At 44.4% G+C, this 22,624-nt stretch overlaps 1 protein-coding gene across 2 annotated transcripts in view; it reads left to right on the top strand.

Moving 5' to 3' along the window:
• The window catches only part of tmf1 (TATA element modulatory factor 1), a 31,045-nt gene extending 8,657 nt beyond the window's left edge, over positions 1 to 22,388 (top strand). Inside the window, exons 3-18 of one of the 2 annotated variants that reach the window (XM_051921043.1) lie at positions 1,566 to 1,669; positions 2,114 to 2,240; positions 3,184 to 3,289; positions 3,687 to 3,829; positions 6,242 to 6,412; positions 6,557 to 6,709; positions 7,655 to 7,747; positions 8,568 to 8,724; positions 8,832 to 9,024; positions 9,322 to 9,391; positions 14,271 to 14,363; positions 15,170 to 15,289; positions 16,769 to 16,921; positions 17,050 to 17,175; positions 17,588 to 17,743; positions 21,607 to 22,388. In XM_051921043.1, the coding sequence (XP_051777003.1) occupies positions 1,566 to 1,669; positions 2,114 to 2,240; positions 3,184 to 3,289; positions 3,687 to 3,829; positions 6,242 to 6,412; positions 6,557 to 6,709; positions 7,655 to 7,747; positions 8,568 to 8,724; positions 8,832 to 9,024; positions 9,322 to 9,391; positions 14,271 to 14,363; positions 15,170 to 15,289; positions 16,769 to 16,921; positions 17,050 to 17,175; positions 17,588 to 17,728 (1,950 nt within the window). In that variant the 3' untranslated portion in view covers positions 17,729 to 17,743; positions 21,607 to 22,388. Of the gene's footprint in view, positions 1 to 1,565; positions 1,670 to 2,113; positions 2,241 to 3,183; positions 3,290 to 3,686; positions 3,830 to 6,241; positions 6,413 to 6,552; positions 6,710 to 7,654; positions 7,748 to 8,567; positions 8,725 to 8,831; positions 9,025 to 9,321; positions 9,392 to 14,270; positions 14,364 to 15,169; positions 15,290 to 16,768; positions 16,922 to 17,049; positions 17,176 to 17,587; positions 17,744 to 21,606 lie in introns of both variants that reach the window. The other variant, XM_051921044.1, reaches the window with a different exon arrangement.
• The last annotated feature ends 236 nt before the right edge of the window (positions 22,389 to 22,624 follow it).

Below are 22,624 nucleotides of genomic sequence, written 5' to 3'. Positions count from 1 at the left end.
TACTGCTGTTAAAATTTGTTTAAAGTGTTTGCAAACCAAATACACACAATACACTACCTTGGAGTTCATTATTGAATTTTGCACATAACAATGTGATTGTCTGCGATTAAAAATTTGAATTGTTGCTCAGCACTAAAAAAAGTGCTTGTTAAGATTACAATGCAACAAAGGCACCGACCTGTCTTACTGGTACAGATGCCAATCCATTGTTCTTGTTTTGTGAAAGTGGCCTCTGTGATCAGCCTGTCACACTGAAGTCCTCAATTTCCTTTTCTGAGGAGTGGAAGAAAGTAAATAACACTCTGAGCCTTTTAAGGGGCGTCTTGAGTCTTGCAAGAATCATATTCTGTATTTCTAGAAAAAGAATTCAAGTGCATGCAACTTTCAGGTTACATTTGTGATGAATTTAAAGAGGGGGCTCCATGTCCCTGCACCCTGTGTTGGAATCGCACTACTAGTAGCTGTCTTTGTTGTGTTTGCACGATTGTGGGTTTTTCTGTGGACTCACTGGTTTTGCTCCAATGTCCTAAAGACGTTCAAGTTGGGCTGCTATGAGCTGTGTGAGTGTGTGTGTGTGTGTGCATGAGTGTGTGTGTGCGTGAGTGAAAGTGGGCTGGTCATATGCTGGTACTTGGACTCAAACCCAGCATGATAAAATGGGGCTGAGAATGTCATGTATGCGACCTGAATAGTCCTATTGGGGTGATCCCCCATCTCCTTCAAGGTGTGATTGTCTTGTATGCACCACTGTTGTCTGGGGCAGGGTTGGGCAATGTCGGTCCTGGAGAGCCACAGTGGCTGCAGGTTTTCTTTTCAACCCAATCCTTGCCAGTCTCAGACCTTATTTAATTTTATGGCTTGTTAGTCTGCCCAATGTAAGGTTTTGATATCGTAGATTGTTTCCTTTACAAAGATATTGTGTAATCATTTGAAGCCTAAAACGTATCATTTTCAGCCTGTCAGATTTTTTCTGTTAAGTTTTTTATTAAATCAAGCAGTGCATGATGAACACACACAGATGGAAACAAGCAAGATGGAGAATTGCTGGCTGCTTTGTCATTTACATTTTATTCTTAATAAGGTGCCATTAAAATACCGAATGGAGCTGTTTAAGATTGAAATAAGCAATTAAGGGTGGGGAACCTTAACATGCAAAACCACTAAAATGAAGCATCAAAATGTCACTTAAGCAATAAGTGCTTCATCAGCAGTAATTGACTTCTCATTAAGAAACTGGGTTGGAACAAAAACCAGCAGCCACTGCGGCTCTCCAGGACCAACACTGCCCACCACTGTTGTCTGGGGGTATCCTTTCAGGATTTGTAGCCATTCTGTTTACTTGAACGTGTTTGGCTGTTCTCCACTACTTGAACATAATTTGACAAACGAGAAGAGGCCATTCAGTCCATCGAGCTCGTTTGTTTTGCTAATAGCCAAGCTGTCCAAATATCCAGACACTTCTTAAATGTTGTCGAGGTTTCTGTTTCAACTCCATGTCTCAGTAGATTGTTCCAGACTCCTACAACTCTCTCTTAACTTGTCCTAATGTTGCTGAATATTTTCAGGTGATCGATGACCTCAAAGAAAGGCTTGAAAAGCGGGAAGCGCAACTGTTAGCTGTAAGTAAAGACAAGGCGAGGCTTGAAGAAGAGTGTGACAACCTCAAAGAGTAAGTCGAGGGTCTCTTACTTTACTCCTCCTTTTGATTGCATTTAGTTTAAGGCTCGTCAGACTGCACCATTTTCCTAATGTTTTTCGGGTGTACATCCTTTCCCCAATCTTAGCGGGTTGTGACCAGTCGAGTAATTTGACATCCTCAAGGTGGGGAAATGCAGCAGTGACAGTTGTTAAGCCTGCCCTCCCCTGGCGCCACGTGCTGCTGCCAACCCTCACCAAACAGATCACCATTTTTGACTCCTCTTCTTTGTTCTAACTCACTGTCCATTCTGATGGCTTGATTTCTTTCTTAATGCAAGGTTTTTATTTTTTGCACTAAGCACTCTAGGAAGGTAGAGCCTTTCCTGCTTTAGTTGGAACTTGGAATGTGTAATATTGAAGTGTAGGTGAATCGTATTTCCTTATTGGTCGCCATCATCTTTTTTTGATTATTCAGCGAGTTGGTAAATCTGAAGGAAGAGGGCTCCAGTGTTGACTCTCTGAGAGGGGAGTGCACACAGAGGATCGCAGATGCAGAGAAGAAGGCACAAATGGCTTGCAAAGAGCGAGATGCTATGAAGAAGGTAAGCGGGGCATACAGTTCAGGACACTGGGCACACAGCAGATGATCCCTATTGAGGCACCACCAGACATCTTGTGGAGTGCGGGTGGCACAGTGGGTTTGACTTTGCATGTTCTTCCCATGCCTGCGTGGGTTTCCTCTGGTACTTCATTTTTTTCGGGCGGTTTACGTCGACATACATGTGCACTATGCCCCCCAAGGCTGGTCCAAATGTTCACCCCTGTAAAAGAACACACTTGAAAAATGGTTTGGTAGGCAAATCTTTACAGACGTGAGCTCAAAACAGAACTGAAGAAAAATGAAAGATGGCTGCCATATATATAGCTGGTAAACTGGAAGTGACATAATGGGATGGTGGAATTCTGGGAATGGGAAATGACATCTGGTGGAGGTGGGATTTGAGGACTGGAAGAGGAAGTGATGTTGGTTGATTTCTGAGAACCAAAAGTGGCTTTAAGGTGAGGGTTTGTCGGCTGGTCTGAAGGGAGAGAGGAGAAGGAGTTAGTGGGCAGTGCCAACCCTTGGTCTGGCAGGAACATACAGGAATTCGAGCCCATAAACTGACACTCAAGTGCACGTATGTGTCCAGCCTGTTTTTCAATAACTTGACTCGCATTTCCCTGTGTCTGAACTGGCACACATATTCTTGTTTATCAATCCACTGCCACTCCAGTCCCCCACACTGGTCACTAAATATTCACTGTAAAGTGACGTCATCCTCATTCCTTTTATTGTGCAGATTTGTATTCCACTCCCAGACTGTAGTTTAATTATCTGATTCCTATACATTGTATGCTAAAAAGTAAAATTTATTGGTTTTAAACTTTGGAAATTAACTAAAAGGGGGGGTATAAATGGTGAGTCAACCATTTTGTGATGCAGCTTATGGTATTGAGCTTTGACTTTGGAGTCCTAAAGTAACATATTTGTTTAAAATTTATTAGGAGCTGAAAGTTGTTAAAGAAGACCTGTCAACAAGACTCAACTCCAGAGAGACTACTGAAATGGTCAAAGAGAAGGAAGAACAGATCAGAGGCCTGCTGGAAGAAGGTACTGGCCCGTCATTCTCTAGCACAGACGTTACAGTTTCCTTTGATTATGTGACGTCGACCCCTGGACACAAGTGGCATCCCCCGGCCTCATGCTGTGCAATATGGCGAGTGTTATGTGTGTGTAAATGACAGACCTGTGTGTGTTTAGTGTTGACACAGTCTACCCAATACAGACTTGTTTAAAATCGCTCCAGCCCGATGGTGTTTGTTGTTGGTACAACGCTGGGCAAAGCCACGTGTTCATTAATGAGCTGAAGATGTCACCTGCATGCCATCTTAAAAAAATAAATCGTGATCTTGATGTTGCATGTAAAGCCGGACCATGCTTGCTATTTGAACATTTGAATATAATTTATAATAAGACCGTAACTAGCAAGAAAATGTTATTTCTGCAGGTGAAAAGCTTTCCAAGCAGCAGCTTCACAACTCCAATATTATAAAGAAGTTGAGAGCAAAAGAAAAGGAAAATGAAACCCTGATCTTGAAGCAGAGCAAAAAGGTGAAGGATTTAGAAGACGAGCTGAATCATTTGCAGCAGGTGAGAACGGGACGAAAATACTGGATCACACGCTCCGCTGCTTGAGCTTCTGTACATCAGCAACGCTGTAGGAATCCCTGCTAGTTTAGGATGCAGATTATTGTGTTTAGCCAATAGCATCAGGCTTGATTCATTTAACACTAGCCGTCCCCCATGGCTCTGCCCGTGTGGTAGTGAAACAGGACAAACTATAAAAATCAATAAAGCAAACGGGTATTACTAGCTATGCGGAGTCAAGTTATGCTCCCAAACGTGGTAAGAGGTAGACCGGCTCAAACAGAGGCTGGTGCGTGAGTGAGGAGGGCGCTGCCCAGCTCCCCACTCCTGACTTCACGCTTGCCCCTGCCCTCGGCCTGCAGCCTCTATCTCACATTAGCGCGAATATGTCGCTCCTGCAAGTGAACTATGATTCTTAGCGTGAAGAGAGAAATCATAACATCAACCAGAATGCTCAACCAAATTATAGAAAAAATCCCAATCTAAATCCGTTAAGTAGTTCGCTAGCTAAGCAGAGGTAAGGTAGACACCCCAAGGCTGGCACGTGAGTGAGGATGGCCTCGCCCCCCTCCCATCGGTCCACTGCGTCTCTCTTGGATTCACGCAAATAAATCGGTACCGCAAACGAACTGTGATACTTAGCGTAATGAGAGAAGTCGCAAAATGTTGAAACTCATGATAGAAAAAAAACGGATCTTAATCCATTAAGTAGTTCTCTTATGAAAAGCAGACAGACAGACGTTGGATTATATATATATATGTGTATATATATATATATATATATATATATATATATATATATATATATATATATATATATATTAGATTTATAGATAGATATAGATACATATATAAAGATTTAGAGAGAGATTATCAATTAATTGATGCAGAAATTGTGTAAGAAACTTTTTTTTTTTTAATATTTTATTAATTTTATTGTAATCATTTCGTACAAAAGGATCAATTTTTACAAAAAATAGGATTGAAAACAAATCAAACCCCACCCCTGAGAAGGAGAGCATGGTCAAAGGAGTAATACTTAAAGCTTGTTGTTTGACTTTGCTGGTGAATATATTACATTAAACAGGCGTTGAAGATTGGAAGATAGGTGTCAGCCTTTAATAAATCCAGGTTGATCCTGTGATATTACCGAAGGCAGAACTTTCTCCATCCTTCTAGCTATAATTTTTGAGAGTATCTTAACATCATTATTCAGAAGTGAAATTGGTCTGTATGATGCATATTGTAACAAGTCCTTATTTTGTTTAGGAAAGACGTTGATTAGATAGATAGATAGATAGATAGATAGATAGATAGATAGATAGATAGATAGATAGATACTTTATTAATCCCAATGGGAAATTCACACTAATGCTTGACGAATGGTTTGAGGTAGAATTTGATTGTCTCTAGCTTCTGTAAATGTTGCCAATAAGAGGGGAGCTAACTGAGTGGAGAATTTCTTATAAAATTCTACAGGGTAGCCATCAGGGCCTGCTGATTTCCCACCTTGAAGTGACTTTATAGCATCTAGTAATTCTGATAGCGTCAGAGGTTTATGCAGTTCCTCAGCACTAAAAGTATCTATTTGTGGTATCTGTAATGTATCCATTATGTATGTCTTCTTTAAACTTAGTAGAATATAAGGTTTTGTAGTAGTCTCTAAATGTGTGCATTATATTTTTATGGTCAATGATTTCATCTCCATTCATGTTGGTGATTACTGGGATTGAATTGCGAACTTCTTGCTTGTGGATTTGTTGAGCTAAAAGCTTATTAGCTTTCTCTCCGTGTTCATAGTAATGTCTTGATTTATAAATAAGTTGTTCAGTTTCTTTAGTTGTCAAGATGTTGAGTTCTGTATGCAGCTTTTCCTATGAAGAGCCTCACTTAGACGCCTGGCTTGTTCTTCATATTGTGTAAGAAACTTTTAACCAATATATTTCTGAACTCTTGTTCAGAGGAGCAGGGCCAGCTTGTTGTGTCCACAAATGGGACAGGCTTATAGACGTTTGCTCCTTCCAAAGTTCCCCTGGCTGAAGTCCCCAGCACCTTGGCGTCAGAATGATTCATCATTCAAGTGTTGGTAACGGAGTGAATCATTTCTGTTAATGAAGTTAGTATTGACATTTGCTTTAATGGGTCTGTCATCCCACCTGAATTAGTGATATATCTAATGATACTGGCTGTATGCCACAGGGGTTCTCTGTCGTAATTAGACCGCCGAGTTTTGACTGGGCTGGAAGTCAAGCATTCAGAACATCGTAGCTGACCTACACGTGCCAAGAATTTGGAATCCACATATTCACTGCAGTGCTTTTTAGTTTTCCAGCTTGGGCCAGGAAAGTTAAAAAAAATAAATAAATAAAAAATGACCAAATTATTATCCGGATTTTTGAATTGTCTTCTTTTTAGGTTCTGGAGTGCAAAGAGGAAGTGGAGAAGCAGCACAGAGAAAATATAAAGAAGTTAAACAGCATGGTGGAAAGACAGGAGAAGGAAGTAAACCGACTGCAGGCAGACTTGGAGGAACTGATGGAGAACAACCGCAGTCTTCAGGCGGCTCTGGACAACTCTTACAAGCAAGTGTCTTGGGGGGGGGGCCGGGGCAGCCGTGGTCTTTTCAAAAGTTTAAAAAATAAATAACAACAACCACATACGTCAGTAAGTTTAATGCATTAGTATAACAAAGATTTATTCCAATGTGAGTCTTGTCCCACAAATAGGGAGCTGGCAGAACTGCACAGAGCTAACGCAACGAAGGACAGCGAAGCACAGGAGGCGGCGCTGAGCCGAGAGGTTCAAGCCAAGGAGCAGCTGAGCCTCGCTCTGGAAAGGGCCCAGGAAGAAGCCAGACAGCAGCAGGAAGCACTCGCCATCCAGGTGACCCAGCAGCTCTTTGTTTTAAAAGGTGGGAGTTAAAAGAATTGTAGCACCTGGCACAATGGGGTCTTGACTGTGCCTCTGACCCTCCGTTTGCTGGCACCTTGTCTTCGGCCCCACCTGTCCGTATCTTTTATGCTGCAGTCTTCCGACAGGAATGGCAAGGGATATAAAAGGAGGAGCCTGGCTGACGGGTTTCACTCCAGCATTGTGTGCTTTGCCTTTGTGAAATCCTTTCATGGAGTTTTCTTACAGAGGTTGGATACCTTTGCCTTTCTCTTCATGTTTTTGACCTTTGCTTACTTTTTTTTTATCCTTTTTGTGGACCCGACACACCTACAGTGGTGGCATCATGTGCAACACAGCCCCTCAGCATCACCTTCTTCTAAGGAAGAGCTGGACTGGCACATTGCCCTGTAAACATGGCTATCAGTGCCATACTAGGGTGGGGTGCACAACTAAACAAGCAAGAACCAGTACAGATGCTCTAAAAAGATACAAAATAAAAATGGTAATTATTAATGGTCACAAGTATCCCAAAACCGGGGTCAGAGGTCAAGAGCATAGAAAGGCACCAGCACAGGCATCCAAAAAAAAAAAACACACGCTACACTTGGCAGCAGAAGTCAAATAACGGATTTCATAAAAGCAAAACGCACAAAGCTCTTCTGTCATGCCCCCTCTTTTATCTGCCATCATGATCAGGAGATGCAGCGGTTCTCCTCCCGAGTTCCTTTCATGTTGCTGAGCTTACCGTCCTGTTGAAGCCCTGCTGCACACAAGCTGTATTTTTATAAACTTTCTGGTCACTGTCCTGAGCTCGTGACTTCAGGTGAGGATGGGAATGTAATTTGTAAAAATTGATGTTGATCGACCAATAAGCTGCTAAGATGCCCAGGTTTGTGTTGTCGTCTCTCAGAACTTATTGCTGTTCTGTCAAAACAGGTCGCAGACCTAAGAGTCGCACTGCAGAGAGCAGAGCAGCAGCAGGCCAGGAAGGAGGATTTCCTTCGAGAAGAGATTAAGGAATTGCAGCAGGTAGGAGATTCCTCCTGATTTCTATAATTCCCAGGGTTGGGTGGTTTTCTGAAGATGTGCACTGTGTTTTTTAGAGCCTGCCTAGTTGCAGATTCACGTCTATTTAAATGCAGAGTACAGGCGGGGATGCTGCGACTTGCCTCAATTTGAAATTCTTCGTGGGATTCAATGTGGATTAAAATCCCATCTCCGGCTCACTGACCCTTAACGAGATGTTTAAGCAACATGGAAGTCTACGTCAATGTGTCTCGTTACCTAAACACTACAAGACAATAAGACAGAAAAGCAAATTTCTGCTAATCCATTGAGTGGGTGCCCTTTTAAGTGACACCCTCTGATAGGTAGTGCCCACCCATCAGTAAAAATACATTAATGGCTTCCACGACTGATTATCACAGTCGCTTAAAGCCAGCATCACGTCGCATGACTTCTACTCAAAGGGGACGTCAGACTTGATGACTTGTCATGGTTTGTCAAACGTGAGATGTCAGACAGACGAGCCCCTCTTCACTTTGTGAGGTGCAGAACAAAGACATGCGTCCCCTGTTTACTGGTGACTGCATTGTACTTGTGGGTGAGCATTCATTGGTTGTCACCTCTCACATGGTTAGTGTCACCCCTGTGACTGAAGACCTGTCTGACTCTGACCCCCCCAATGTGTGTCACAGACTAGGGATGTCAAACTACAAACCTCCAGATGATGTAAAATGGAGTCTGTGACTGCAAAATGTCAGGGAAACAATCGTGTAGTGTGACAGGACCTTAAAGTGTCTCCTGGCTACTTCACTTTCAACAAACTTTCACATTTTTCCCCGACTAGAGACTGCAAGGAGCTGAAACCCGCAATGAGGAACTGAGTCAAAGTGTCACTTCAGCAACAAGGCCTTTACTCCGACAGATTGAAAACCTTCAGGCAACACTTGGAGCGCAGACTTCATCTTGGGAAAAGCTGGAGAAGAACCTGTCTGATAGGCTCGGTAAGACTTGAAGGCCCAACCAGTTGCACTTCTTTATCTTAGAATATTTTCGTCTAATATGTGTAGCAATAGAAGCATTGATGTGTTTTTCACTTCCAACTCTGTAGCCGATGCTCAGGCCCAACTTGCCGCAGCCCTGGAGAAGGAGCGCGCCGCCACAGAAGATCTGGTTGGACTCAAAGTCCAGTTGGCTTCCACAGACTCGCAGAACAGCGTCTTGCGCCAGGAGAAGGGCCGCTTGACGGCTCAGTTGGAGTCTGAGAAGGCCAGACGCGAGCGGCTCGAAGATGAAAGTGGAAGGTAAAAGTTGTTAAAATGCTTGGTGCGTCCAACCAAAATGGAAACTAAGAGTATTGACGTGTTTGTTTCCTGTGGGGGTGTGTATCCCTGTTATGGTTCAGACTCAGATTGAGATAGATAGATACTTTATTAATCCCAAAGGGAAATTCACAATTCACTTGACCCCCTTTTGTTAAATCATTGCACTTACAGTTTACCCTTCCCTTTTTGATTTTTTTTTTTGCTGAGTAAAACAAGCCAAGCTGACTTGGTTTGCAGGTCATTTTGCCAAAAACTCCTGTTTTCTTTTCTTTTCAGGGAACATACTGAGCTAGAAAACCTAAAGGCTGAATTCACAAGATCCCTCGAGGAGTCAAAAAAAGAAAAGGTGCGTTCTTAATTGGATTACACGCTTTCTGAAATCCCGACTCTTTTTCACACCCCAATGCTTGCAGCGTCTCAGAGCTTACAGAAGACCAGTTGTGTTAAGTCCGATGGCAGCTCCTTTGTGAGAGCGGAGAGGGCCACACCTTCGGTTTTTGTTTGAAGGCTGAAGCTTCCATGAGGAGAAATGAACATAAACACAAATTACGTATTTGTACACACCATAAGAGGGGATACATACTGTTGATGCTTTTGGGTAATCTCAGTACACCAGCATACATAATGGAAGGCTCAGAAATGTATTACAACTAGTTTGCCTTCTAATATGGATAACTAAAACGTATAGACTCTCATTTGACATTACGGTTACATTCCTAGGCATCAGGGGCCTCATGTATAACGCCGTGCGTAGAACTCACACTATAACATGACGTAAGCACAAAAGCGGGAATGTGCGTACGCACAGAAAAATCCAGATGCAGGAATCTGTATGTACGCAGACTTTCACGTTCTTCCACTACATAAATCCCGATCAGCATGAAAAGTAACGCACGTGCACGCGCCTTCTGTCCCGCCCCAACTCCTCCCAGAATTACGCCTCTTTGAATATGCAAATCAATATAAATAGCCTTCTGTGAAAAGACAAAGGGAAAAGCACCGGGGAAAATATAAGAATTTGAGCAAATACCAAGTGGAGGCAAAGGAAAAACGTACTTTTTGTTGGTTTAAACAGTGATATAATCAACAAAAGAAAGTTGATCGAGTGACAGAGTGTTGTAGAAACTCGAAAGCTCAAGTTCACAAAGTCACACAGTGCCCGAAATAAAAAAGAAATCACATATCAAAGTGGCCATGAAAAGGCGAGTCGTAGCCCACCGTCTGAGTGTCATATGAAAGCTTATTAAGGTACAGACAAAAAAAAGGCATACAGTGGGGAAAAAAGCATGAAATGTCAACTTTAATCTCGAAATTTCCACTTTAATCACGTAGTTTATTTTGCCATTAAAGTAGAACATCATAAACTTCATCTTAAAATCGTTTAATTTACTAGTTTCTCAAATCCCATTGTAACTAAAGTAGGACGTTAAATGCTTTGTTCTGTATTTGATCTTCTATGTGCTCTGTGTGTGTGAATCACTACCTGCTTCTTAAACGGGCTTTCTCTTTCTCCAACAGGACACATAATCCATTACATTCATGATATTACAGCTCTCTGAATAATTAAAATACTGAGATGTATACGTCATATCTTTTTCATGATGATAGGAATGAAAGCATGTTATTAAACATGGGAACACGGTGGCGCAGTGCTTGTTCATATCTCACGCAAGAGGCTTGCTGCGCCATGTGCGACCTTCGATGAAATAATTTATCACAGCAGCACTGTCTCTTTCAAACGTACTAACCTCCAATTCCTGTCCTCACTTTTCTTTCTCCAAAAACTCAATCGCCACACAATCAGCTCTGTAATAGACGTGAAGCCATCTGTAAGCTTAGAACGCCGACTCTTCAAAACTTTTAAGGAACATTGAAATATCTTCGTAGTACGTGTTTAATTATTCTATCCGTCTATCATTCCAGTGTCGCGTCAGCGCAAGAATACAACGCGAGGCAGGAACAATCCCTGAACTAGCTAGCGCTGCGGCACCGTGTCCTCACATGTTTAATTATTAACAATACAGATTATTTAAATGAAGTTAAAGTTTTATCTGTATAATATAATCAACATATTTTGCTGGATTTCATCTTAAAAATGAATACCATCATCATATGTAAATATGTGCTTTATAAAGTGGCGCAGGTTGTGCAATATTATAACTAGTGCAAGTTTACAGTGAGGTGATTGTACTTATAAGTACAAACAGTTCTACAAGGTGCACATGATGGACTGATTGAGTGCGTTTAGAGTTCTTGGGATGAAACTTTTTCTAAACCACGAAGTCCGTACTGGGAAGTCTCTAAAGCGTTTTGCCGTGGCTCAGGCAGCGTCTGCTTCATGCTGTATACTGATAATTCTCTTTCCGATCAGCTGCTGCTGTGATTCACACTCAGATACAGTGATATAAATACTCCGGGTAGTGCAGTGAGAGTAATGTGGAAAAAGATGATCTGCTGTGGCAACCCTTAACGGGAGCAGCTGAAAGAAGAAGATGCAGTGAGAGTTACAACGCTAAAGCAGTTATGGTATTTGGAATACTATGGCTATTCCCTGGACCATTATATTGCTGCAGGTTAATTACAATCAGATGCATTACACTAATAAACAATATGCAGTTAGTTTCAGTGTATTTATAAAGCCGCGTCAGGAATGTGGAGCTAAGAAAGAAAGGGTGACCACACAGGAACAGTAGCACTGCTTTGACGCTGGGTGCCGCCAGTCTGCAAAACCGAGTGGAGAAATTGCGTACGCCAAGGTATGAGTTACCGTGGAAATGTGCGTGGCTTTACGCCAAGTTTAGGTTTTATACATCGCGATTTGAGCGTGGAAACGGGAGTACGCAACATTTCTGTGCATACGCACTGTTTATACATGAGGCCCCAGGTGTGAAGGAGATTCACATCTAGTGAGTGAAACTCCAGGAAGTGCCCCTCAAACAACAGAACTTCCACCTAGTGATGTGTACATTATACATAAACTGAGCCACATCAGTAGCGTCAAATACAACGTCCCGTGGACACTAAAGATGTTTTGCAGGAGGCCACAGCTGATGCGGGCACAGTGCCCTGCTTCAGTCCATTACAACCAGAGTTAGAACAGAGCAATGTTTTATAAAATTGACAGTTTGTTGACATCGTGACACTTTAGAAGGTATACACAGCGAGTAAGACGAGAGCTCTTCTACATGCCACACTAGGTGAGATGGGTGAGAACCAGAGAGGTCTGCGTCTCGTTCTGCCAAGCAGCAACAGTGCAGTGTGCAGGGGTGTGAAGGAGAAAGGCAGGGAGGGAAAGAGCACAGCAGGCAGAGCACTCCTTTGTTTGCGTACCACCATATGCCAGGTTGGGTGAGGCAGCTTGAGAGTAAACAGAGGAGTGCATCTCCCTCTGTGAGTAGATGAGACCATGAGAGGGGACAGCAGGCACACACCCCCCATATGTAACAGTGAGTGAGGACAGAATGAGTGTGGTACCGGGTGCATGTCTTGCTCTCGCTCAGGTGGGATTCTTCATACACTGGTGGGAATGAGAGGGGAGTGAGATGACCTAGTGGGCATTTCCTTCTTCCTGGCACTGCTGTCTAAAAGTGCAAGAACACTGGGGGGCACTCGTGCATCGGTGATGGAGTCAGATCAAAGGGACGAGGTGCTGTGACCCTGCATGGTGGGATATTTGAATTGTTATCACTCCTCTTTTATTTTTATATTTTGATGCTAACTTGCCCAAGTTGTTGCTGTCAATGTCATATTTTGTTTTTTTATTTTTAATACAATAATTTCTACGATCCTGTTTTTGTTTTGTCATTCTGAGGTACTGTGTTGTTTGATGAGGGAAACTTAATTTAAATGATTTTAGCACAAGGCTGCTAAAGGGTCTGAGGACTTTTTGAATCCACTGTGTGTATGGTGGTGTTGAGTCAGCACTAAAAGTTTGACTTTGTTTTCAATACCAGCTTTCAGATCTCAGCACCCGTACCAAGATGGTTGCGCAACCAAATAGCAGATTACTCCAAACCCCCCTGTTACTGTAGCCTTCCTGGTGCGCCACATAATCGCGTCACACGATGTGCTGCTCCCCTCTTGATAGCCGTGAAGATGCGATTGCCACGAAGCAATGGTGGTCAGTGGAGAGGAGAGTGAGGGGTTTCTCCTATGAAGTTCAAAACACGTTGAAACAGTACAGGAGGGGGACCCTGGTGAAGTTGCATCAAAGCAATAAGGGGCTTGTCCTGTGTGAAGTTTCAGATGCTTAGAAACTGTAAGGGGTGGCTTCCCCGTGAAGTTCCAATCATATCAGAGCAGTAAGAGGAGGGTCCCATGTGAAATATCCAATCACGTCAGAACAGTAAGGGGCGGGCCCCATGTGAAATATCCAATCACAGCACAGCAATAAGGGGAGGGTCCCATGTGAAATATTCAATCACAGCATAGCAATAAGGGGAGGGTTCCATATGAAGTTCCAATCACATCAGAGCAGTAAGGGGAGGGTCCCATGTGAAGTTTCGAATACATTGAAGAGCGTAGTTTCGTTTTTTAACAAAACTGCAATAGTGAGTATGGTGGGAAGCAGAGGGTATTGAGATGAAAGCTGGCGCTTACTGCCGGCACTGAAAATCCCCAAATTCTGCTACTGTACCCTTTTCAAATTTGGGTTTTTTGGTGCTTTTCCTGTCCTGGTAACCTGCATAGCCCTCATGTATGGCGGCGTCATGCTGTGTATCTCTTTACTTGTACGATACCTTTGCTTATGTGGGTGGTTCTCTTTAGAATTGCTATATACAGTAAAGCGTGTTTGTATATTAAGCCATGATACTTTAACATAGCAGCCCCCAATTCCATCTTCCTGCATGGGGCAGGCGTTACTAAGAAAGCCCAGCCACTCCTGCTGTATTCCCACCACCGCAGCATTTATTGAAATGTGGCTGATTTCTGTTCACTTTTTCGTGCAGGAGGCACACAGCCTGCCGTTCTTTTTAGCTCTGTGAATGTCTGCCTCGTTCAGCTTCTTCATGAGCCGAGTACCAGCAGCCCTCGTGTTAATGTTTATCAGGGCCATATGGCTAATCTGTCCTTTAGGTTTTATACTTTTATACTTTACCATTCCCTGCACCTGGGCATTGAGATTTTACACATTTTCTTGTATTGTGTGGTTGGTTGTTTGTTTTATTTATTTATGTATGTATATATTTATTTATTATATATTTTTTATTTTCAATTTTTTGCAGATGCTTTTAACGAGCCAGCTAGAAATGGAAAAGGTAAAAGTTGAACAAGAAAAGAAGAAGTTGTATCTCGCCCAAGAAGCTTTTAAGGAAAAAGTATGTAAAGAATTCATCTGCTTACATTTTGTGTATTGTGTGGATAAGCAGCAGGCCCCGGAAAAGTTCCAAATTCATCTTACTGACCATGAAAATAAAAATCAATCCAATGTACCCTGGCAGACCACAGGTTTAGTGCCAAGGTGGACAGGAAAGCATTCAGCATGGACTACTAATACGTACAGAGAGAGGCTGAAAGCAAAGGTGGCGCAGTGGTTAGTGTTGACACCTCACTGTGTTACCCATGCCAACATACTAATTTAAGAAACAAGATACAATCCCCTACCTGCACACCCTTATGTGGCCAGTGTGGGGTGCCCTCACTTAAAGTGACCCTCAGACACCACAGATTTGAAAGAGTGGGCTCCTGGGAGGTCCCGGGCACAAGCTGTCCTGTCTCACCAGTGACCCTGGCAGTTTCCTCTCCTCTTTCTCCACTTCACATCCAACTGCAAGCTCCCCTAACTGAAGGCAGGAGGCGTCTTTTAAAGTGCAGCTCTTGACGCAGGGCACAGCCTGTGGTAATAGGCACTCCATTCTTTAATTTAAAAAAAAAAAAATTCAACTTGTGAATTCATGACTAATATTAATACGCATCATGTTTTATTATTTAGAATTTCATAAAGCCTCAACTGCTGAATTGGCACAAAAGAAGCAATAAAACAAAGGCTTCTAGACCGGGAGCAATAAGAATCGAGCGAACTGCTGCAGCTGCAGAATGTCTGGAGACGCGCATCTGCTCTTTCACTATAAATTAACTAATCAATCTCGTTTGTATTTTGTTTTTTTTTTTTCACCATTCACAGGATAGAAAAATTCTGAGTCACCCATCCCTGGAAGTAACTGCCTCGCCGACCCCCTCGTTATCACGGTCGAGTTCTGTTAGCGGCTCTGAGATGGCGGGTCTGCAGGCATCGTTTTCACAGGTAAGCAAGTGTGGTGATCTGCTTCGGTGTGATCTTGTAAGCTTCATCCAATGGAGTCATTCGGAGAGAACACGGCGGGTCATTTTCTGATTGGCTAGTTGCTCCCTCATCCAGTGTCGTGTCTTTCTCCAACTTGGGCTTCTACATTGGCATCACCCATAAGCAGCCTCAAACCATCAGCTAAGCCAGAGTACCAAGGAGGTCCAAATATAAAGATTTGGGTGACACGTTACATTTACATAGTGGAGGGATCGGCAGAAAGCAGTAAATAATTCGGAGATGTCGCATATCCCACCACCCCCCTGGGCCTACCTTCTGTCTCTAGTCTGTCCAGTCTTGTAACTTGTCCCCTTGACCAAGCACTGTGCTCGTCACCCCCTGTCCCCTTGTCTTTCGCCTCTCTGGTCTGTGTCTCCTGCCAGGTGAGCACATCCTGTACCTCCAGGTGCTTCCTGAATTCGCACTGGCCTGGCCAGTGGTACAAAATGGCAGACACCCCAGGTCCAGGGCTACCGGTGGGGTCTCCTCCAAGAACCACATGCCAGAGTCGGAATGCTCCCTAGAACTACTATCTGGGCAGCCCCAGGTACTCGTAAAGCAGACGCTTTAATTAAAAAGGTTAAAATAATCGAGTTAATGTCGAGTCTGCAGACTGTTTGGGAACAAATGCTACAGGACTAACCACCACAAGTGAAGAGCTCAGAACAGAATGTAAGCAAGTTAACAATTCCTAGGCTACAAAACAGAAATGATGATATCAGTCAGATGGAAATTCACAGACCAAGAGGCTCTTAAACATGCTGAGAGGGTCAGCAGTTCAACTGAATGATGGCAGCTCGTTCCACCAGCTAGCAGCTACACGTGGACTGAGATTTATAGCATCAGCAGACCTGAATGGACAAGAAGGACCATAGGACCAAAGAACTGTCTCCATATATTTAAGTGCCAAGCCATTGACTAACATTTATACAAACGTCAAGGACCTGAGCTTAAAATGTGAAATCACAGGGAGCCAGTGGGGTGACGTGTGCCCATCTCTGCTGGGTGGCTGAACATCTGACGTGCCACTGCATTTTGAATCATCTGAGGCGGCTTGGTAACGCATGCCAGTACTCCCGCCATTCGAGAGTTGTAGTAGTCCAGATGTGAGCAGGCCAAAGCCTGGTGCAGGAGTTGTGCTGCATACTCCATCAGAAATGGTCTGATCTTGTGAATGTTACATGGAGTGAATCAGAAAGACCAAGAGACAGCATGGCCAGTGAAGGACCCCTGCTTATCGATCAATCCCAAACCCCCCTGAGGGTTGTGTTCTGCCTTGGTTGGTGTCAGCGATGATAAGATGAGCTGGACAGAGACCAAGTTAAGATGTCCGAGCCGAACAGGCTAACGTAGGCATTTGCGTTTGTCTTTAGCTGCTTTTGCCTCCATTTTAAGCAGATGCTTGTTGCCTGAGCGGTTGGTTTAAATTGTGTTTCACAGGACGATGCTCTTGAGCACTCGTTTGGATCGATGACCATGTCCGTCAGTGGAAGTAACCTTTATGACGCAGTGCGACTTGGAGCGGGGTCGAGCTTTCTGGAAAATCTGCAGTCTCAGTTAAAGCTGCGAGAAGGCGAGATTGTACAGCTGCAGGTAAGCTGGCGCCGGCCATGCCCTCTGCTGAGAACGCCTTCTGTGTTCACGAACCAATGCGTGCGACCTTGGCCTGGTATGTTTTACCACTTTAGTCTCTAATTCTTATTTTTTTTTTATTTCTATAGTTGGAGATTTCCAACCTTGAAAAAACACGATCAGTAATGGCGGAGGAATTGGTGAAGCTCACAAACCAGAATGATGAACTTGAAGAAAAAGTAAAGGAGATCCCAAAACTGCGTTCTCAGCTCCGGGTAAGCAGACGTAGGATTGGCGTAATAAGAGAGGCCTTTTAGAAATTGAATTTCTCTCTCTCTCTCTTTCTGTTTGAAATGGTTCAGACTCCGTTAAAGACCTGATCCAAATTAACACAGCGGTGATTTATGTTGTAACTACTGTACATTACAGGCCGGCCTGGCAGCGTAACCTCATACTTATTTGGCCACATGGATTACTGGCTCGTCCACAACTGGTTCATCCGTTTGATTTGTGGAGTCCCCTTTATCTGTCTGGTCATCTGCTACTAACCTTTGAATTTCACTGTCATGGGGAGAGGACGTTACTTTAGCTGTCGGATCAAACCTAAATTATGGCTTTGTGTCTATGCAAACGACACCTTCTCATCTCCGTTTCTTTTCTGACTGATAATTTTCTTCTTGCCTGCAGGATTTAGATCAGAGGTATAACACCATTTTGCAGATGTATGGGGAGAAGGCAGAAGAGGCAGAGGAGCTTCGGCTTGACTTGGAGGATGTGAAGGTCATGTACAAGTCCCAGATTGATGAGCTGCTCAAAAACAAAAAGTGACCTGTGGCCATTCCAGTAAGTACGTTGACTCAATGGCCGTCCCTCAGTCCATTTGCCTAAATGCGCTTTTCCCATAATATGGCCACAGAGACGTGGAGCCTGTTTCTGCAGCAGTGGGTGCAACGCCAGTCTATGACCGGGGACAAGAACGCCAACTCAAAGTTTACATCCATGTGGGTTGCTGTCTGTCTGTCTGTCTTTCTTGAGGTGACATCGAGTCCTGGCCTTACCCCATGGGAGATGTTTCTAGTTTGGTGATCTCTTGTTCAGCGGGCAGCCCTTACCATTAGACCCAGTGCTTGTGACTGGGGACAGAAACTCGAGAGTGGAGCTGTGCTTGGTCTCTCGGTTCAGGTCATTTTTTTTTATATGTTGCAGATGGTTAGGATGAGTAATTTTATTTTACGATTTTCAATAAAGATATCAATATCCTTATCGTTAAAGCCAGTAGTGCTAACTGACAGTGATGGTTTTAAAGTGCCTCAAATCTACAAAAATGGATCATAGTGGTCCTTACCATCCAGCAGTTCTTCTCTCTGATCTGCAACTCTTCACTACTGGTGGTCTCTGCAGGTCACCACTTCTGATGCAATCCCACCACAGTAAAACTGCACCAAGCTAATGGCCACCTTCTTCTTTTGGCAGCTCCCATTAGGAGCTCTTCCATATCTTACTGTCTTCTCCATCTTGCTCTGTCACACCCAGATGTCCCCTCTCACCACCTTCTCTTAGGCCTTCCTCTTCTCCTCTCGCCTGGCAGCTCTATCCTTAGCACCCTTCTCTCATTATACCCCTCATCTCTCCAAACCAACGCCATCCCGCCCCTGTGACTTTGTCTTCCATCCGTCCCACCTGAGCTGACCCTCTAATGTCCTCATTTATAATCCTGTCCATCCTCGTTACACCCAATGCAAATCTTAGCATCTTGAACTCTGCCACCTCCAGCTCTGTCTCCTGTGCCACCGTCTCCAGCCCATATAACATAGCTGGTCTCACTACCGTCCTGTAGACCTTCCCTTTCACTCTTGCTGATGCCCGTCTGTCACAAATCACTCCTGACACTCTTCTCCACCCTGCCTCCACTCCCTTCTTCACTTCTCTTCCACAATCCCCATTACTCTGTACTATAAACTTATCCACCTTCACCAACTGTACTCCCTGCATCCTCACCATCCTCTCATTTACACACATGTATTCTGTCATGGTGGTCCTACTGACCTTCATTCCTCTCCACCTCTCCAGGGTCTCCTCAACCTGCAGATCACAATGTCATCAGCAAACATCACAGTCCACGAGGACTCCTGTCTAATCTTGTCTGTCAACTATTGCCAATAAGAAAGGTCTCAGAGCAGATCCCTGATGTAATCCCACCTGCGTCACTCCTACCGTAGACCTCACCACGGTCACACTTCCCTTGTACATATCCTGTACCACTCTTACGTACTTCTCTGCCACCCCTGACTTCCTCATACAACACCACAAGTCCTCTCTTAGCACACTGTCATATGCTTTCTCCAGGTCCACAAAGGTCCACCAATAATCGTAATTAAATCCTGGTACCCATACCAACATAGTAATTTAAGTAACAAGATACAGCCCATACCTGCACACCCTTATGTGGCCAGTGTGGGGTGCCCTCACTTAAAATGACCCTCAGACCCCACACAGTCTGGAACGAAGGGTTTTTAGATTTCAAAGAGGGGGCTCCTGGGAGGTCCCGGGCACAAGGTCCCCTGGCATTCCTTCCTCCTCATCTGTCCTGTCTCACCAGTGACCCTGGCAGTTTTTTCTCCTCTTTGTCCACTTCCAACTCCAAGCTCCCCTGATTGAAGGCAGGATGCTTCTTTTAAAGTGGAGCCCTTGATGTCTCCCAGGGTCATGGCCAGTGTGCTGACCAATAGTTCCGGGTCATCTCTGACCCTTTGGGAAGCATCCAGCCATCTTCTTAAAGGCACTGGCACATCTGCAACCTGAGAATAACTTGGTGCTCCTCCTGCGTGGCCACAAAGACTAATAACGTGGTCTCCTTTGGCCACTTTCTCCGATGGGACTGCTAATTAGGCTTGAGCCAGTCGCTCACTCGTGGTGGTGGTCCCGACCAAGTCGTAGACAGCATATTGGCCTCCCGACTCACTCCCAGACAGGAGGAAAAAACTTCCTGCAGTGCGTCTCCATGTCCTGCTGGCCTTCACCCTTATCATCATGTGCAGCCACAACTCTATCCAAATAGTCGTTTATACGTTATAATCCTATAAAAACGCCATCAACGGCATACTTGTGTGCTGACAGCAGCCACGGCCATTCCACATCTACCTTCACATCTGTGGATGAGTGCTTGGCCAGTGTAGCGGTCCTCCGATTGTGCATTAGGATGGAGCCGGAGGGATGCTGGGGGTCTAACAGTTCAGAACACATACAGAGAGAGGCGTTTCAGCTTATTGCACGCGTGTGGTCACGTGCATAATAAAGTGAATTGCTAATTTTTTTTTTTATATTTTATTTATTAATTTTATTGTAATCATTCCATACAAATAGATCAATTTATAACAAAAAAAAAATTGAATCGCTAATTAAGCCTCGTGAGCAGACGTAAGCCCCTTGCAGGCCACTGCTGGACAGAACGAGCCCAGAAAATGAGAGGAGTTGTGATTGTGATGAAACGATTGCAATATGGTGCTGGACCGATCCTCTTTGTTCTTCACTGTCTGTTCTTGTGTGGCCCTAATAATGGTGATGTTGGTAGCGACTAGTCGAGTCTTGATGTTGAAACATTTACATCATCACGTTCACTGCTGTATGTTACTTCTTTCTGTAAGGTTGTGTTTCACTGTTGATTTGCTCTCTGCTGTTTTTTGATGTGCTTATTTGTTGTGACTTTGAGTCTCAGATTTGACGAAAAGGCTGTGAGGCCTCCTAAACGTCCCAAAACAGCCTGGCCAGATACAAGCTTACCCCTCCTCTAACAACCCAGCAGCCAGCCCCCAACTATTACCTGCTGGCTTTGGCCTATTCAGGCCCAAGATGGAGAGCTGGCTTTGAAAGTTCAAAATGCAATGAAAGTCTGAAAATGTTGTTCAAGGGAGAGAGAAACCTAAAACTCGGGCTTGTAGAGACAATCCATACAGGATTTTAGTTATGAATTGAGAAGTTCTTAACAAAATAATCATTAAAAGCAAAGGGGGGGGGGGTTTCCCTAAAAGGTAACCTGAGGCGAACAAGTCCCCAGTACACCAAAGAGTCCGGTGGCCAGGAATAACAAACAAAAAGCAATGCGCACAAAACTCCTCCATGAACCTCTGCTGGGTCCTCCTCTCTGACCGCAACTCCAAGGCAGAGAGGGAGGGGCCGGCAGCAGTGACGACATGGTGACTCCGCCCACAGAACACAAGGAATGGCTGCACATTTAAAGACAGACAACTGAAGCGACGCAGAAACATGAAATCCAATAAATCAGAAAATAAATGAAAGGGGAAATGAAGAAGCTCTGTGGGTGAAACGTCAAACTTACTGCTCCAAAAAGGACATTTAAAAGTTTCATTGAAATGATTTGAACTTGCAGGTGCGTGGTGGCGCAGTGGTGAGCGTCCTGGTTGTTTGTTGAGTGGGCACATTCTCGCCACGTCTGCATGTCTTTTCTTTTGCACACCCTGGTCTTCCTCCCACATTCCCAGAGATGCGTGTGCATGTGGCCCCGGTGATGGACTATGCATCTGTTATATAGTGCCTTTCATATCGGCCCATTCCTGTATGAGGACGTTTTATCACTTTGCACGTTTCCATTGCTGCCATGAGAGGCTCCGGCCTCCTGCAGCCCTGATTTGAATCATTTATGGTGTGCACTGAGTCGCCCACTGACCCTCGTTGTTCATGTCTTTCAGCTTTCCAGGAGTCGTTTCCTACCCTTCTACTGGGAATCCACTGCCTCCAAGGACCTCCGACAACCTGACCAGTATGGCGACCCCCCCTGCAGAAGGCAGCCAGCCCGGTGCTCTGGGTGCAGGGCCAGTAACTGACTTCTCCATTGGCAGAGGAGTGCTGCCAGAGACAGAACAGTAAGACATGCATGGCACACGCATCCTTTGTGGTCTGGACCGAGGACGGACCCCCGCCCCCCCCCCCCCCCCCTTACTCTACTGCACTCTAAATCTTTGGGCCCTGAGGTCGACCCTGGCACCCCATGACTTTCCTGTCACAGTCCCACTTGGCTGTGAGCTCACCAATCATGCCAGACCCGAGCGTATGGGCAGCAGAGGGGTTAGGTGGCACAAGGGTCCCCTCCTGCCACTCTTCCATTTCAGTGCAGGCTGCTGCAGCGATGCACACGAGAAGTTTGAAATTGGTGGTCTTGAATTGACATCCCAGCATCTCGACTCCTAACTCCCGGGAGTACAAATGGATCATTCACATCTGAAACTACCCAGCAGACCCCCGGTGGGCTGCAGGTACCCGCCTCTCGAGGAGCGCTTTCAGACTTAGGAAGACCCCCCGAGTTTGTCTCCAGAGCACCTTGATTTGTAACACGTGGTCTAAAGTGGCAGGCCGTGTATTTTAGCACATTCTTCGTTACGTTAGCAGATGTGTAGGATAATTAATTTGTTGTAAATGAATGTAAATATAATCTCAAGAAATGACATAGCGTTAATAAATCTTCTAAATTATGGCCGCGGTTCTCTTTTGTGTGCATTTTATTTTATTTTTTTTCTTAGATGAACGGTTTCTGTTTTATTTTTCAGAATCCATCCGTCGCGGTGTCTGATTCTGTAACCTTCACCAAGTCCCGGTGCCTTCAGGTCTGCCAGGCTCTTGGCATCGCTGGCTCGCCCACCCTGAGGGTCCGAAACAAACGTGGAGAGGCAGAATAGTTGACTTTCTTCTTAACTCCCACGTTAGGCTAAC

Source organism: Erpetoichthys calabaricus, chromosome 18, assembly GCF_900747795.2.
Source record: "Erpetoichthys calabaricus chromosome 18, fErpCal1.3, whole genome shotgun sequence".
In the NCBI taxonomy this organism is placed as follows: domain Eukaryota; kingdom Metazoa; phylum Chordata; class Cladistia; order Polypteriformes; family Polypteridae; genus Erpetoichthys; species Erpetoichthys calabaricus.
The sequence above is the reverse complement of the archived record's forward strand: the minus strand, read 5'-3'. Positions and strand labels throughout refer to the sequence as shown.